Below are 18,460 nucleotides of genomic sequence, written 5' to 3' on the forward strand. Positions count from 1 at the left end.
TTGTAACTATGTGTGGTGATAGGTGTTAACTGTACTTTTTGTGGTGATCATTTCTCAATATATACAAATGCCAAATCATCATATTCTATACCTGTAAGCTAGTATAACTTTGTATGTCAATTATATCTCAATTTAAAAAAAAAAGTCAGCCATCAGGACAGTGTAAGTTCCTCTTTTACAAGCTCACATTCTTTCTCGTTAGTCACATAGACATGATGAAGGAGACATTTATTTATTTATTTATTTATTTTTAAAGATTTTATTTATTTATTCAACAGAGATAGAGACAGCCAGCGAGAGAGGGAACACAAGCAGGGGGAGTGGGAGAGGAAGAAGCAGGCTCATAGCGGAGGAGCCTGATGTGGGGCTCGATCCCAGAACGCCGGGATCACGCCCTGAGCCGAAGGCAGATGCTTAACCGCTGTGCCACCCAGGAGCCCCGAAGGAGACATTTAAATTCTAGGTGAATCTCCTGGAGAAGAGAGTACCAAGAAAAAGATGTTTGCTAATGACCCAGTATTAAGGAGATAAAGCAGATGCATAGGAAAGAATCAAGAGGCCAGTTCAGAGTATCAATAGATAATAGAAGGTTGGAACTAAAACACTTTGAGAGCAGATAAAGACAGGGCCAATATTAACTTTTTCTCGACTCATCATCTTTATCTGTCCCTAGGTCTTACCAAACCTACCAAGAAGAGTCTTTGAACCATCAGATGCTATGGCTACCTTATAAGAGAAAGAAAGAAGGAAGGATAGTTAAAAAAAAAAAATCATGGAGAGAGAACATGGGCATTTAAACTTAAACTTGTGTTTCTTTTATCAACAATAAGGCTAAATATTTATTTATATGCTTGCTGCCTAACTGTACATGAGTATTGCAATTTACAACAATTTAATTTTGAACTGTTTTCATTGTACATTCTGTTGACAGCTGTTAAGGTAATATTTTTCATATATTTATTTATTCAACAGACATTTACTAACAACTTTCTGCCAATGGCCTTAGGAGCTAGAAGGTAGGAGGAGGGACATAGGGAAGAGGTAGGGACTTGGTGCCTGTCCCCCACCAGCAACCAGTCATTTCCTGCATGCCTGTGCTACCACATGGGTTCTCTCTATTCTTCTACCTGGCCCTCATCTTTCTGAGCACCTTGTGGAGGCCTATGGAAAAAAGCTTTTCAGTGAGTGTGAACTCTCTTTATTTCTGGGGCTCCTGGTTATTCCAAAGTAACCGCCTGGTCTACACTTGGCTTTTAAAATTATGTTAAGGTTTTAGCTGATTTATTTTTATCCATTTGTATGGTGGTCACCTCTGTCTCCTGTGCTCTTTCAAAGATAATAGTTTATGTGTTTTGTATCTTCTTGGAGGGGGTTGTCATACTTTGGTTGCCTTGCAACAATGCAACTCTCTGGTAGACTCAGGAAAAATTTATGATTTTTTGGATTATTTGGCTTTTTTTCATTGTTAGGATGGAAGCAACTTCTTTTTGCAGCTTTATTCTTCCTATCTCAGTAGAGACTGTGAAGTGGGCTTTTGCCCTAAGTGTACCACCAGACACCCATGAGATTTTTAGGAGATAAATTAAAACCATTTTGAAATGGTTGGTTTAAAAATAAAATGGTTTCTCTCATCTTTTATTTCTAAATTTTATTACATTATAATCAAAGAGTGTAGATAGTATTATTTCTACTTTTTGGAGTATTTTGAGTTTCTCTTGGTGGTCTAACAGTCATATGTTGTAGATACTATATTGGCACATGAACAGATGTCTCTGAAACATATAGAACTTATTTTATGTCTATTAGATTCTGTCTTACTAGATCAGACCCTGTATCCCTCTAATTTTGACGGTTGCTTTGTGAAGGGATTAAGTGGTACTCTAAAGGTCTTTCTTTTATTATTTTTGCCAATTCCTCCTTCCATTTCCTTCAATATTAATTTTTTATACCTCTCCATACTATGTTACCTTATTTGGGAAAATTATGCCATTGCTAGTTTACTGTAATTAAAAGATATCTTGATGTTGTAGTCCTATGTATTTTCTTTTTTATCTCCATTCCCTCCCTTCACTACCTAAAAGTGATTTGCATATAAAATATGCCCAATGAATTTCTCTTTAACAAATTTATTCAACAACCCTGTGTGCCTTTCATTAATCTGTGGTTTTTCACATTTTTCTGAAATTGCCTATTAGTATCTGGCTAATTCCCTGTGTTCCTTTAAGACTCCACTCTAGTGTTAACTGTTCCACAAAGATCCCCGTTTCTCTCCTACCACCTATCTCCAACTCGCCAACACTGCAGCAAAGTTCTGTAGTAGGATTCTTTAGTTTTGAAAGACCCTAATCTACCTAGTCACTTAAGCCCGAATGGGGATTATTGGCTAATGTGGATGAGATGCAGGAGCTGGAGACCAAATAGTTCCAGGCTTATACTACTGTAATTGAGCGACCCTAGAGGGAAGGAGAACTCCTTTATTTAAAAACTTTATGGTTGGGTACCTGGGTGGCTCAGTTGGTTAAGTGTCTGCCTTCAGCTCAGGTCATGATCCCAGGGTCCTGGGATCAAGCCTCGCATCAGGCTGTGCACTCAGCGAGGAGTCTGCTTCTCTCTCTGCCCTTCCATGCATACTCCCTCTCTCTCTCTCAAATAAATAAATAAAATCTCTTTAAAAAGTTTATAAATGAAAAAAATTAAAATATTATGGAAATACTCTAATTCAACCAACTTAGATCACTTTTCCCATCTCTTGGACCAAATCATTATAGCCAGGAAGTCAGTCAACACTGGACACATCCCCAATGAGATTATAGAAACTTTTTATAAATTAATTTTCCTTTATACCTTGTATCCCATTGACATCAAACTTAAATAATGTCTGTACTGGTTGTTTTGCTATTTTGGAATCAAGATAGTTAAACTCCAGAAAAACAATTGATCTAGAAAAGATGGGAACTTGAACCATTCTGATAAATCATTTTCTACCATGCTATCATTGGCCTAGCCTATCCTTTTGGTTGGGGTTTGTGGGAGGTCTATTTGTGGAAGTGGGGAAGGGGTGACTATCAATAAAAAATGGAAGGTTATAATAGCAATATGGGCCAGTTCAGTTCAGTTTGTCTTACCACAGGATCCTTATCACTTTGCTTACTTCTGTCAGAAAACACCACACTCCATTTCTTTCTCAGCCTTGCTCTTACACACTTGAGTAAGAATATTCGTTCCTTAACATTTCCACATTGTCCTCTTCTGTGGCCCAGTGCCTAGAATGGGGTTTTGTACATGATAATGCATTCAAGGTATCTAGAGTGAGTGGAATGGTGGTCATCAGAACCTCGGAGATGCCATTTAGTTAGTGGATCTGGGAAATAGCTTTGGGAGATTTTAACTGTGGGTTACTAATGATCAGCCAGGTTTAGGAAAGACTGTATTTTCTCCTTTAGTTTGCATAGTTACCCTTTAGTTTGTAGCCACATTTTTAAGATGAGGAAACCAGGGTTCAAAGAGAGGCTGATAAACCTGCCCAAAGAGAGAGAGCTAGTAAATATCAGAAGCAAAATTCACATTTGCCCTTTTTCAAAAACCAGTATATTTTTATTATTGTTGTTGTTGGTTGAGAGCATGTTGAGTGCATTCTGTGTTCCAGAAATTGTACTAAGTGCCTTCCTTTCATGTATTAGCTCATAACAATGTATTAGGTAAGTTTTATTTTTATCTTTATAGGTGAAATAACCAAGGCATAGAGAGGTAATTAACTAGCCCGAGGTCACTAGGATAGCATGCAACAGTGTTAGGATACCAACCAGCATTGATGCCCAAGAGCCCAGTGTCTGCACTCTTGCTGTTTAATCTTTATTGGCCACAAGTTCTAGATCTGGATCTGGGTTTGGGATTTGCCATTCTAGAGATGGTTGAATTCTTAAAGAGAGAGTACATTTAAAGCAGGTGGCTTAGTCAGTTAAGCATCTCACTCTTGGTTTTGGCTCAGTTTGTGATCTCAGGGTTGTGGGATCAAGTCCCAGGTTGGACTCTGTGCTCAACATGGAGTCTGCTTGAAGAGTCCCTCCGCCCTTCCCCCAACTCTCTCTCTCTCTCTCAAATAAATAAATAGATAAATCTTTTTTTTTTTTTTAAGCAGCTAAAAAGATCAAAGATGGAGCCTTCAGTAAAATGGGGGTTTGGGAGCAGCTGCAGGTGGTGATGATTAAAAACAGTAGCCAGAGGACAAGACCAGTTACAGAATAAGAGTTGACTGAGAGGAGTGAGCAAGAAGTCTTGAGCTTTTAGGGTAACCAGTGTGTAAGAGCTCACGAAACACCTTGGGTGTTTTAGAAGGGCATCAGTAGTACTTTCAAATCTATACTATTGGGTCTTCTTGCCAACATGCATTTAAATAATGTAAAAACTTGAGGAAATTCTTCTGGTTGGCATAAGGTATGTTTGCTTGGAGTAGAGCAGAATGACTTGGCATGACAGCTTTGCAGAATAGTGAGTGAGGGAGCATGTCCTTGAGTCAGACTGCCAGGATTCAAAACTCAGCTTCACTGTTTTCTGGCCTGTAACCCTAGACAAATTATTTAACCTTTTGGTGTCCATATTGCCTTATTTTTAAAACGGAGACAATACTAATATTTACCTTATTTAGTTTCTGTAAGGATTAACTGAGTTAACCCTTGTAAATCTTGAGTTTATGCTTTTAAAACTGCTAGAACCATTCAGCATGCTGTAAGAACTCGGTGTTAGCAGTTGTTACTAAAATTACATGCTGATGGCCTCAAACCACACCTGTGGTATGAGTATCCATCATTTTACTCATTTTTGGTTTGTTTCAGTTATTGCAAGAGGACACTATGAATTGTTTTTTGATGTTATTTATATTTATTTGAATTTTCTTCATAGCTTAACATTGATGCCAAAAAGAAAATTAAAACCAAGCTCCCTGCAGGTTAATTTAAGTGATTATTTTGGCACCTAAATGTGCTTGAAGTTAGAATTTGATGCTTTTATATCATACTTGGACTCAATCCACATACCCTATTAGATTTGTGATTTATTCTCTTCTAACTTGGGATGCAAGAGAATTCACCTAAATCCTGAGACTGAGTTCTTTGGATTTGCAGATGTCTTGGGGATGTTGTAGATAGTGAGGTCTGAAGACAGTCTGTTTAAAATGATCTTTTGTTAGTGATTACTGATATATGTAGAGGCAAGATTAATTTATATTTCTGAAAATTTCACTTGTGTATAGTCTAATATCCAGTGCAAGGAGAAAAATTATAGCAGGGATTATGGAATTCCAAACTCTGAAAGAGTCTTTAGGGATCATCTGATCCAACTCCTTCATAGCATAGCTGGGAAAAATGCAGGCAAGGGAGTTAAGTGACTTGGCCAAAGTCATAGATCTAGAGAGCTAGCAGATGGGTGAGGACTGAACTCAGGCCTCCTGTGTCCGGTCCCAACCTGTCCGACACATGCTTATGTTGCAATGTGTACCCAAATAGAAATGAATGTGAAATAAAAAATGTAATGTGAATTGGTTTCTCTTATTACGATCCAGCCTCTTTATGGTAGCTGTGTCAAGCTTAGCTCTAAGAGCCTATCCAATAGGAACAAGATGGCCTGTGAAGCATTCTTAAAATATATTCTATAGAGAAATAAATTTTGAATGTTTTTATTCATACTTCATTTTTCGTAAGTGGCAAATGACCAGTGATCTAGTATTTCTGTATATAAGAAGGAAAAAGGACTGAAAGGACTTTTCTTTGGATTTCTCTTTTTTCAATAAGAAATACTTAAAGCCAAATTTTCATTTAAACTAAAAAGTAAGAAATGGTACTTCTTGGTAGAGGAAAATGACGATTCATTTTTCCATTTTTATATGTAGTTTAGGTTAATTAGGAACCTTTTAAAATTGAGTGTACTGAAGCTTTAATGTATGTATAAGTTGGTTGAACAGTTTTAATTAAAACTTACCTCTATTTTTAGATTAATTACTTTCAACACTGCAAGATTAATGAGGCCTAGTCATGGTACCTCACATGTTGTGGATACTCAATAAATATTAGTTGGAAATTAGGTAATACTTTGGTATTTTAGAATCTCACATGTATTATAATGTCTTAGATTCTTTCCCAAATTGGGGGATACTCAGCCTTATCAAATTTACTACTTCAACTTAAATATATTTTCCTTCTTACATAATTTTTAAAAACTTTTTATTTGAACATCATTGCAAATATACAAAAAGTTACAAAAGGAAAAAGAAACAACTCTGTGTGTGTGTGTATGTGTGTGTGTGTATGGACATGTATATATATGAATACACATATGCACAATTTTTCTGAACAATTTGAGCTCAAGTTATATGCATTATGCCCCTTTTCCTAGATACTTCAGTATGTGTTTCCTAAGAATAAAATATTCTCTTATATAAACAATTATTAAACTCATAAATGTATATTGATAGAATATTTTTGTCTACTCTATCATCTATATTCCAGTTTGTCAGGTGCCCTAATAAAACCGTTTATAACCCTTTTTTTCCTCCAGTACAGGGTCCAGGGTCAGGTATTGTCTTTAGTTGTCATGTCTTTTAGCCTCCTTTTGAATTCGGAGTATTTCCATAGCCTTTATTTATTTTTTTTTCACTTTTAGGACATTGACGTGTTTAAAGAATACAGTGTTCCTTGAGTTTGTCTGCTGTTTCCTCATAAGTAGGTTGAGGTTATGCATTCTTAGAGCACTGCATAGGTGATATTATCTAGAGGCAGGCAGTTGATGGCCGTATGACCCCATTGGTAATGTTAATTTTGATTACCCAGTCAAGGTGTTATCTGATTTCTCCACTGTATAGATAGTAATAAGCTAATAAGCGATCTGTGGGAAGACATTCTAAGACAAAATTTCCATTAGATTTGACATCCTTTAATGATTTTTGCCTGATCCAGTCTTTACCATGATGGTTGTTGCAGAAGAGGATTATCCTGTGCTATCTCTCCCTCCACCTTACCATTTAGTCTTTGACTTTCTCCTGTGAGCAAGAGCCCCTCCTTCCTTTTCTCTGTTTATTATAGATTATCAGTGTGGACTCGAGAATTCATATTTTTTCAGTGGTTTGTAATTTATTACTGTATTTAATATTTTGGTGCCCAGCTTGTCCAGATTTGACGAGTGGGGTCTCCTTCAAACTGGCTCCTGTATCCTGAGCACTTTCTTTGCTTTCTGGTATAACAAAATATCCTGGGCTTATCTTATACCTATCCTGTCCTAACTGTGGAATCAGGCATTTGCCGGAGGAATACAGCTCCTTTAAAGGGGGAATGGTATTCGAGACCAATATCTGGGCACTAGAAATGCTCACTGCTGCTGGGGTGTCTTCTTTTAAACACATTAGCAGACAAAGCTAAGAATGCATGCACACACATACACAGACACACAAATGTACGTATCTTACAAGTCTATGAGTACACACTAGAGCCTTCTATTTCAGTCCATCCCAGTTACTCTTCTCTTCCCCCATTCAAGGTTTGTGTGTCCCCCTGTAAGGACCCCAGGTCCCAACAATATTAGCACCTTTACTTACTTACTCAATCCTGAAATATATTTAAAAATAGTTTCAAAATTGCTTTGCTTGAACTACTATGGTAAGCAAACCTAGTAAAAAGAATTGGGGATTTGTTTGTAATTCTTTTCTCCTCGCCCAAGACTAGACAGTATATTAGTCATATGTTATGTTCATAAGTTACTTGGGTTGGTTCCTTTTTTCTTGCATCGTTTCCTTTTTTCTTTTCCCTTCAGTGTAGTTATGTTATTCTTTTGAAATAAAATTAGGCTAATTTGGTTTTGTTTGCTTTCAATTATAGGTTCCTCTCCATTCCCATTCTTATTGTTTTATTTTTTGAATATTTAGAGTATTAACATGCTCTCAAAAATCAAAACTATCCTGAAGTTATTCTCCGTAATGTTTTAGTTTGATTCCCACCTCCCTTTTTATGAAGTAAAAGATATGTAACTAGCAAAGAATTATACCTGTGTTATTTTGTTCAGTTTATACCGAGCCTGTTCAATTTTGTCGTTATTTAAAATAAATTTGTCTGTTGACTTTTCTCCAAAGAAGACATACAGATGGCCAACAGACATAAAAAACTGCTCAACATAAACCTCATCATCAGGGAAATACAAATCAAAACCATAATGAGATATCACCTTATACCTATCAGAATGGCTAAAATCAAAAACTCAAGAAACAAGTATTGGCGAGGATGTGGAGTAAAAGAAACATTCTTGCACTGTTGGTGGGAATGAAAACTAGTGCAGCCACTGTTGAAGACAGTATGGAGGTTCCTCAAAAAATTAAAAATAGAACTACCCTATGATCCAGTAATCGTACTACAAAAACACTAATTCAAAGGGATATATGCACCCCTATGTTTATTGCAGTGTTATTTACAATAGCCAAACTATGGAAGCAGTGCAAGTGTCTATCAATAGATGAATGGCTAAAGAAGATGTATATATATATTCCACATATTTGTGTGTATAATATTACTCAGCCATAAAAAAGAATGAAACCGTACCATTTGCAATGACATGCATAGAGCTAAAGAGTATAATGCTAAGTGAAATAAGCTAGTAAAGAAAGACAGATACTATATGATTTCACTCATATGTGGAATTTAAGAAACAAAACAAACAAAGGGGGAAGAAAAAGAGAGGCAAACCAACAGACTCTTAACTATAGAGAACAAACAGATGGTTGGCAGAGAGCAGGTGGATGGGGGGATGGGTAAAGTAGGTGAAGGATTGAGAGTACACTATCTTGATGAGCATTGAGTAATATATGGAACTGATGAATCACTATATTGTACACTATATGTTAAATACACTGGAATTAAAATAATAAGGTCCTCAAAACTTTTTAAAATGAAAAATGAAATAAACTTTGTCTATTGAGATTAAAGTTATTAAGGAACTTAATTTTTGGAAACATATTCAGGCTCAGTGATTTGTAACTTTGATTCCTGGGGACAGTGGTTCTCAGTGATTTTCCCATTGCAGCGTACCAGAGTTACTATCCAGTGTTCTCAGTAACATTGACTCCATGCTGCAATGATTGGGTGGAGGTGGGAATATAAGAGGGACAAGGGTTATGTTCTCTAACCCATTTTGAGAATGCTTGCTGTAGGGTTAATGAGACCATGAGATCTTCCCACGTGCATTGTTCAGGAAAGATCAGAGACTCCTGTGATACAAAAGACTGGCGACTAGGTAATAAGACAAAATAATCAAATGAAGCAAGCAAACAAAAAGTTTAGTTCCAAATTAATATAAGTGAAAGGAAATACCACCTTAGTGCCTTGACTGTGCTGCCTCAGATGTACCTTACTTTATTTTCCCACAAAGGTGCTTATGTGGGATTTCTGTGGCTTGATGATATTCTCAGAGCATGTCTGAAAAGTCACACAACTAGATGATTTATGCCCGTCTGTATTCGCCATTTGTAATAACACGTATATTAGGTTTATAAATCTTTAATCCAGGATAAAGCTATGGCACACCAGCTATAATTTAGCTGGTTGAAAGAACTAAAGGTGTCTCGATGGGAAGTGTCATAATATAGCTGTGTTTTTTTTCCTCTTTGCTACAGCCTTAATACAGATACTGGCAGCTGCTGTAGCTGAGCGTGATGTGGTTTATTTCACCTTTGGGGACTCAGAATTGATGAGAGACATTTACAGCATGCACACTTTCCTTACGGAAAGGAAACTAACTGTTGGTAAGTAGGAAATAGCCTTAACACTTGGTATCTAGATAGATTGTCCACCATCCAGGACAAACACTTGCTGGAACTAGATGGATCACAGTGGACAAGAAAAAAATGAAAGCGTGACTTTGAGAAGGGTGGACAGAGTCTTAGTTGGACAACATCTGCAGAATCTTTTTTCTGACAAAGTTTCATCTGCTATCTTGAATGAGTATGTCAGCTTATTAAAGTAAGGCCAAGAAGCTGGAGTTTAATATCCATTTTTACTTTTATGCATATAGAAAACTAAAAAAGGGACAATAAAGGAGGATAAATTCAAGTCTAAGAGGCCTCACTCTTAGTCACATTTATCAGACATAACAGCATGCTCATTTGCTGTATTTCAGCTGGACCTGAAAGGCCTTGCTACCCTGGGAGCTGAATATAGAAATAAAGTTGCCACAAACTCCCAAAATGATACATGGCTGATGTACCATGTATAGCCTCTTGTCATCATGAACTAATAAGTAGTTTCTTTAAGGTACTTAATTTTTTTTTTAACTTTACATCAGGAATATCACATTCATGCTTTATTTTCAAAAGCCAAAAGTGAACTCATGTTAGTTAGATTAAGATAAAACTGGAGTGTTCTTTAGTAATTTTATCCATCTGCATACCTTAATGTGGAATTGGTCTGGACTTCTACTCTCCAGGAGAAGTATATAAGCTGCTGCTCCGGTATTACAATGAAGAATGCAGAAATTGTTCCACCCCCGGACCAGACATCAAGCTTTATCCATTCATATACCATGCTGTTGAGTCCTGTGCAGAGACCACCAACCAGCCAGGACAAAGGACTGGGGCCTGAGGAGCTGAGTAAATAGAGTCTCCTTCCACCTCTCACCAGAATCATCCTGTTTGACTTGTCTGGTGTAATATACGAACTGACTTAACTTAATATAAACATGTATATAATCCAGTTTGTGGGCAAGGATGCAATCCCTTCCACACACAGGCAGTTGTCAGTTTGTACATGTAAGCCCCCTCCATCCTAACTTACACAGGGTTAGATATATTTTGTTTGCATTTTTTCTATTTCAGTCTTCATTCTTCGGTTTTTCTTTCTTTTGCCCATCAGATTTCCTGTGAAATCCCATGAAAGGTTGTGCTCAGCCTGTCAGGTCTCTTTTTTGATGCCTATATATTATGCACATTGCCTCTGCAGCTAGCAGATCCCAGGGATGCCAGGGAAGAAGTTGAAAACCAAGAACTTTTTTTTTTGAAAACCAAGAATTTTTTAACTGGGTTTGCTAAAGATTTCCCTGTAAGCCTTTCACCCCCAACTCTTGTTATGATTGTGTTGTTTGGGTTTTTTGAATTTTGAAAATGAAGAGGATTTTTTTCCTACATGATACTTAATGCAAATCTCCTAGGTTAAAATGATTTTGTATTTCAGACAAAATAATTTCCAGATACAGTTCTTTTGAGACAGCTCCTTGATGTATAATGGTTTGTCAGTCCTTTCTTCCCTGATCAATTTTTATTCATACTGTTTTTGGAAACTGACCAAGGTGGAAGGAAATGTACAATAAAAGTTTCCCCAAATGGTGTTTAAAAAAAAAAGAAAAGAAAAGATGCAAGAGAGTTGCAGGATTTTTCATTTCTTGGAATTTTTTTTTCTTCTCAAATAGAATTATTGTTTGTTCTATGGTGCTTGAGGCATATTCATATAACCAAAGTTTAGGAACTGGGAACTCATGCTGATTTGTACATATTGAAGTTTCTCTGGTATTCAAAGGTTATATAGTTAATAAATTTTCATTAACAAATCATTTGTCAGAAACTCCCATGTCATCTATATTTTATATATATAAATATAAATATATGTTCTTTAAGTGTGTCTGTGTGCAAGCACATAAAATCCAAATAAAACTGGAGTTACAAAAAACTATTAGGTTTAGGCTTAATCAGGGGGTTTGTTTAAAATCATTTATTTATAATTGTGTTCATTTAAAACTGGCAGCAAACATAAATAAGAATGTCTTTCGGAGGTTAAAATGAAAGCTGATTCTGCATTAATTGAGAGTAGAGTTTAGTTGTGAAGCATTTATTCATAATTCTAAAATAATCCCAAATTATACTGTTAAAGCTCTAGTTTATAGTCAGCTGTCAGAAAGTGCTATTGGAGGTCAAATCCTAGTAATAAGAAATTTTGGTAGATGGTCAAACTCCTGGTATCAGTATTGGCAGGAAAAAATGGGGCAGTGGCCAATGTCTGCAGCTCTTTAGAGATTGAGAGGTTAATGGAATTTGGCACCTGATGGCAGCCACTTGTGATTAACGAAGTTCTTTACCATAGTAACTAAGATTTTTAATCATCTCCCTAAATCCAAGGTGTCTGGCTTTATTTCTACTGATACTAAAGTGTTCTCTTCCCATCCCAACCCATCCTGAGCTTTGGTTAAGCATTCATGGTTATATTTCATTTCTTTTTTCTGTTTCCATATCTTTCCCTCTTACCCAGCCCCAGGACTAAGTGAACAGTTGTTTAAAACATTACATGAACAGTATAGAATGGTTCGTGTGGTAGAGAAGTCATTAAATCCAGGTAAGAAGACCACCCAGCCTAATATTCCAGAACATAGAATCTAAGACTGAACTCTTAGTGCTGAACAGGCTTAGTGGCTGGGCCATCTACCTGAGTGCCTCTCTCTTTTGAGGGTTTTCCAAGAATAAAACCTGCCTACTTTGTCCCAGTACATTCCAGGATTGGGACAATTTAATCAGATGGAACATAAAGAGAACTAATGTCCGTTTTTTGAGGCAGGAGGGATGCCCTCTGTAAAAGGAGGAAAAAATCAGACATCTAATTAATATTTAGTCTAAAACATTTAACAGCATCTTTTTATTCCCTTCCATTAGGGGTTTATTATTTCATTTCATGTTGTTTTTTCATCTGTTGAGGCATGAAACAATATTTTAGTTTAGAATTCTTAGGTGGTTAATATAGCTCACTTGCTTTAGACTTTCTGTCTAGCTCACTCAAATGCCGTAACAGTTTAAGGAAGTAATGTGGAGTAATGGAAAGGATATGAGATTTTAAATCAGACAAACTGCGTTCAAATGCTAGCCACATCCCTTGCTAATTCTCTAAATAAACTGAATTTCTGAGCCTTATTTAACTCATCTAGAAAACAGGCTATTAGCACTTATTAGGAAATACTATACATAAAGAAGTGCTTATGGGGTCTGGCACATAGTTGGTGCTCAATAAATGTCAACTATTGTAATTGACCCGGAAACATTTATGGAGCATCTACTGTATATTAGGTACTGTACTAGTTGCTTTGCATATTTTAGCCCATTTTTCCAATGGGCTAACAGATGCCCAGAGCTTAGGTAATACCATCTGAACCTCCAGAAATTCATTGTGAAAGGAGACTTAGTCTGTCATCTCTGGAGGAGACCTGATAGAGCAAAGGCTCTGACACTGTTGTTCTCTACCTGGTTCCTACTATAAGTTATTCTTCATAATGAGTGACTAGTTATCAGCGGGCTACATTAAAATGTCTCTGAGAGAATTATTTCTTTTCTTGCTGGTTGAAGTGACATTAAGGGCAGGCAGACCCAAATTGGTCTTAAAGCGGAGATTGAAAAGGATATCTAACTAGGCTTCATGACTGCTATACCAGGTATTTAACCAATATTTATTGCTTTGGAAACCGAATATTGATTAAAGTGTCCCAATGCAAGAATATGATGGAGCAAAAAAGTGGCTGGGTTGCATTCTTTAAAACTTCAACAGGAAGAGAAGCAGTTGTGTATAGATTCTCACCTGTTTTGTTTTTTTTTCCCTGTCCTTTCCAATCTGTGTGGCTGCATGTTCATGACTTTTTTCTGATGTAAGGAAAACCTGAATCATAGTATGTCTCCTTTAAAGAGAAGTCCTGTACTTTCTTCATTTAACCTTGTGGATCTGCCCCAATCCTTTGTTTTAGGAGGTAAGGGAAAGACCAGCCATTGCTGGCACCTGCACTCAAATATTTAATGCTGTTCTTGTTTGGGGGCTATAAGAGGGCCCCAGTATGATACTTATGGAACAAACTGCTAAAATCCACTGACCCACTGCTGTTCTCTGTGCCTGTGACAGAGTGCTCTTTGTCCCCCGTCATCAGATTCCCACACAGATCTACTGAGCCTCCAGAGCAGAAGGTTTCCCACGCAAGACAGCCAAAACTGCTATGTCCATCTAATAACTGGTTTTATTTTTCCTGTTTATTTTAAATGTAGGATTACCATCTTATGACAGTTTTGAACTTGGGGATAAGGAGAGGTCTGTGCTAATGTTTACATGATTTTTGCAGGATAACAATAAAGAAATTCTGATTCCCTTGTTACCACTTCTTTTTTCTTAAATAATTATGCCACTTTTGAAATGTTCATGTACATACTCTCATTTTAAAACTGTAGTGTGTGTCCTAGACATTTGGTGAAAGTTTTTGCATGTAGATTTGTTATTTCACATTAGGTGTTAGGCATGTAGAGATGGTCACTGGCATGAGGGACTTTCCAAAGGTAGAGAGATTCTGGCTGTATTAGTTTTTCATCCTGGCCAGGTTCCTAAGATAATGTTTCCTCGTATTCATTCCCTTTTCCCAATTTCCGTCTTCCAAGAGAGCTCAAATCAGGGACAGGGAAGATGTCTTGAAGGTTCTGAGGACCACTGTCCTTCCGTCCATTCACATATTCATAGACACAGGTGTCTTCTGTGGGTATCCACTGAACTTTCTGCTCAGCTATACAAAGATGAATGACTTCTCTGCACTCAGATCTGAACTGACACACAGAGAGGGTAAGTGATCTAAAACTCCATAAATAGTATTTTCTTCTCACCACTCTGTTCCAATTCAGCATAGAAAAAACAATTGAATTTTTATGTTGTCAATTTAGAAACTTGAATAGACACCTGCACCATGTCAGTTCACCACAATGTTGAACTCCCTTACACAGTTTCATCTGTTGGAGAGTTGTGTAAACAAATGGGCTAACTTACAATATAATATTAAGATGTGCTACCTTCATGCCCTTTCTTGACTTAATATAGGAGCTGGCATCAGCTCCTGCCATCTTGATTCCTGCCGTGTCGATTCCACTGGTTCTTGGATTCTGAGAAAGTAGCATTGGAAGCTAAAAAGTAGATTTCCTAATGGAAGTGTACTTTTCCTTGTAGTGAATCCATGTAGGGGAGGTGAAATGTCAAGTTTTATTTTAGCTGGAATTATATTGCCTCCATTTGAATACTACATATTTAATCTATGAAAAATGAAGAAAATTAGCTTAACAAATGAATTTTACTAGATATCAAAATATTTCAAAATACGGTTACCTTGGGGATAAAATAATAAAAGGGACTTTGTGGTAAAAGGGTGGAGACTGTCATGTCAGAATGTTGCATTTTCTGTTAACCTGAAACTTTCTGTTTCAGTAACCTATAAGCTAGGACATAAATTTTCAATATTTGGGAAGAACTATATTTACTGTAAAATTGGCTAAACCCTGATCTTGAACATGTGTGAAACATTTTCATCATGATCTTGACCTCATAGGGTATCATTTGTTCTACAAATACCGTATTTCATTTATTACAAAATGAACATTTTTTCCACATTGTAGCATCTGAAATTCAAATACTTATAAAAATTGATGCTATGCCATATATGCTGTAATTAATTTTTTATAAGATTTTATTTATTGGGGCTACTGGGTGGCTCCATCGGTTAAGTGTCTGCCTTTGGCCCAGGTCATGATCCCAGGGTCCTGGGATCAAACCCCACATTAGGCTCCTTGCTCAGTGGGGAGCTTGCTTCTCTCTTTCCCTCTGCCTGCTGCTCCCCCTGTTTGTGTGCGCTCTTTCTCTCTCTCTCTGTCAAATCCTTTAAAAAAAAATTATTTATTTTAGAGAGATAGAGTGTGGGGGGAAGGGGCATAGGAAGAGGGAGAGAGAAAATCTCAAGCAGACTCTGCACTGAGTACAGAGCCCCATGCAGGGCTTGATTTCATGACCCTGTGATCATGACCTGAGCTGAAATCAAGAGTACAATGCTCAACTGACTGAGCCACCCAGGCGCCCCTTTGGTATTTTTTTAATAATACATAAAATAAAGGTATTTTATCATCTGTGGCATTTTATATTTGAGGAAGCGTGGCAATTTGAATGCCAACTCTGTGCTGCCACTTTGAAGCTTTGGAGCTATAATTATGACCAAAATAGACTAGGTCCTTATCAGATTTATACTGTATTGGAGAACACAGACAAGAGCCTGTAATATGACTTAGACTGGGTGGCCAGGAAATGGTGTTCTTTTTAAGAAGAACTTCAGACATATGCAAAAATAAAATAGAGTAATGAACTTCTATACATGCATCATCCATCTTCAACAATTACCAATTCATAGCTAATCTCATTTTCTCTTTCTACCTATTACCCACCCCAAATTATTTTGAAGTTCATCCCAGACATTATGTTTCATCTGTAAATCAGTGTTTCTAAAACACATTACCACAGTATCATCACTCACACAAAGGACTTCTTATTCCAAAAGATGGAGTAGACAGACTTTTCCCTATTATTCCTAAGTACAGCTAAAAGCCCTGAATGTGATACATAAAACAGACATAAAAAGAATCTGAAATGTGGAAGAGAAGGCAGACTGGCTAAGGGAGTCCTAGAACCGAGGAACAAGACAGTGGTGAATTCCCTGGAATGTCTTATTCCCTCATATATCCCATACTGATTACTGGAGAAGGCAGCAACCTGGAAGTTTTTCGTGCAGATAAAGGGCCAAGAAAAGCCTGCTCTCTCAGGATCCTGGGATCACGCCCTGGGCGGAAGGCAGACGCTTAAAGACTGAGCCACCCAGGCGCCCCAGGAAGACTATATTTTTGATGATATAATTTGATCTGTGGATTGAACACAGTCTTAATCAAAATCCCAGCCAAGTTATTTTTGGATATAGACAAACTGATTCTAAAGTTTATATGGAAAGGCAGAAGACCAAAAATAACTAACACATTACTGAACAGGAAGAGCACTATCAGCTGACTGACATTACCTGATTTCAAGTCTTACTATAAATACAGTAATCAAAACAGTGTGGTATTGGCAAAAGAATAGACTAATAGCATTAGTAACACTGTATTTTGTGGTCAGTACCTTGTATCCAATAAAGGCACCAGATCCCTCAGAATAGTTGAAATGAGGCCAAGGTCACAATCCATTACCTGGCTAACCTGCATTTGTGAACCTCTAATACCTAACTCTCTCTGTGCTGTTGTTTTAATTGTAACAGTGTGGCCTTTAATTGTAACAGTGTGGCCTTAAAAACAGTGTGTCATCTTTGAGTTGGAAAGGCAGAAACACAAAGCACCAACTGCCTCCCTGCAAAACCAATGTGTTGACAGTGTCTTTGAGAATAGAAATCATCTCAGGAGTCATCTCAGTATGTGTCAGAATATGTGTTGGACACCTTGGAGGCCTGCATGGTTCTAGAAAAGAAACTGAAGCTAGCCCTACTAGATCTGCTTTTTTTGGTCTCTGCCAGTACAGCCCCTCATTCTGTGACTTCCTGAAAAACCACTTTCTAAAGCAGGACATGAAACTCATCAAGGAAATGGGCTTCTACCGGACCACTTTCCACAGGACAGGCTCGGGTAGTATCTCTGAAAGACTCACTCTCAAGCATGATTAGAGACGTCCTGAATTCAATGGCCTTCAAAGGGCTTCAGTCCCTGGCCTTGGGGATTCCACCTGAACTTCTGCTCCTGTCACCAGAGCAGTTGCTTCTACACTCCCCAGACACTTTACCAAGCCATGGACCATGTGGAAACAATGAAGATTTTTTTATGTGGAAAGACATTTTAAATTTAAAATAATTAGAAGTGGAGGACAGAATGAGATCTAAAGTAAGCCTAATTAGAGTCCCAGAAAAGATTGGGAAAATGGAGCAAAGGCAATATTTGACAAGACTTTTCTAAGACTGATGAAATACCTAAACACATCAGAGTGAAATTGCAGAATAAAAAAGACTAAAAACAGATCTTAAAAGCAGGAAGATAGAAAAGAGTGATACTCTTTAAGAAATAAATAAGAATATTATAACATAATTTATAATAATTACAAAAGTTTTTGGTATATTGATTTTTGTTCATTGCAAATAATTATAATAATAATGAGTAAAATACATTAAGTGAATAAAAATTCATGAAATAATATCTATACATGCTTTAAGAGTAACTTTTATTCTTGCTGACCATCTTTCAAGAATGAAAATAGACCTTTTGTGGGGTGCCTGGGTGGCGCAGTTGTTAAGCATCTGCCTTCGGCTCAGGGTGTGATCCTGGCGTTCTGGGATCGAGCCCCACATCAGGCTCCTCCGCTAGGAGCCTGCTTCTTCCTCTCCCACTCCCCCTGCTTGTGTTCCCTCTCTCGCTGGCTGTCTCTCTCTGTCAAATAAATAAATAAATAAATAAATAAATAAATAAATTTTAAAAAATAGACCTTTTGAGATAAAACAAAAAGAGTTTACCTTTATCATGCTCTTACTAAAGCAAATTCTAGAAGGATATATTCTAGGAAGAGTAATGAACAAAATAGTAATGTGTATGTAAATATAGTTTTAAAAATTGTTGGTATAACAAGAACAACATTAATGGCCTAAT

At 37.0% G+C, this 18,460-nt stretch overlaps 1 protein-coding gene across 5 annotated transcripts in view; it reads left to right on the forward strand.

Annotated features, from left to right (window-relative positions):
- The window catches only part of PARG (poly(ADP-ribose) glycohydrolase), a 123,617-nt gene extending 109,478 nt beyond the window's left edge, over positions 1-14,139 (forward strand). For all 5 annotated transcript variants that reach the window (XM_026481557.4, XM_026481559.4, XM_026481556.4 and 2 more), the window contains exons 17-18: positions 9,647-9,775; positions 10,456-14,139. In XM_026481557.4, the coding sequence (XP_026337342.2) occupies positions 9,647-9,775; positions 10,456-10,610 (284 nt within the window). In that variant the 3' untranslated portion in view covers positions 10,611-14,139. The remainder of the gene's footprint in view (positions 1-9,646; positions 9,776-10,455) is intronic.
- The last annotated feature ends 4,321 nt before the right edge of the window (positions 14,140-18,460 follow it).

Source organism: Ursus arctos, unplaced genomic scaffold (genome assembly GCF_023065955.2).
Source record: "Ursus arctos isolate Adak ecotype North America unplaced genomic scaffold, UrsArc2.0 scaffold_7, whole genome shotgun sequence".
Taxonomy (NCBI): Eukaryota; Metazoa; Chordata; class Mammalia; order Carnivora; family Ursidae; genus Ursus; species Ursus arctos.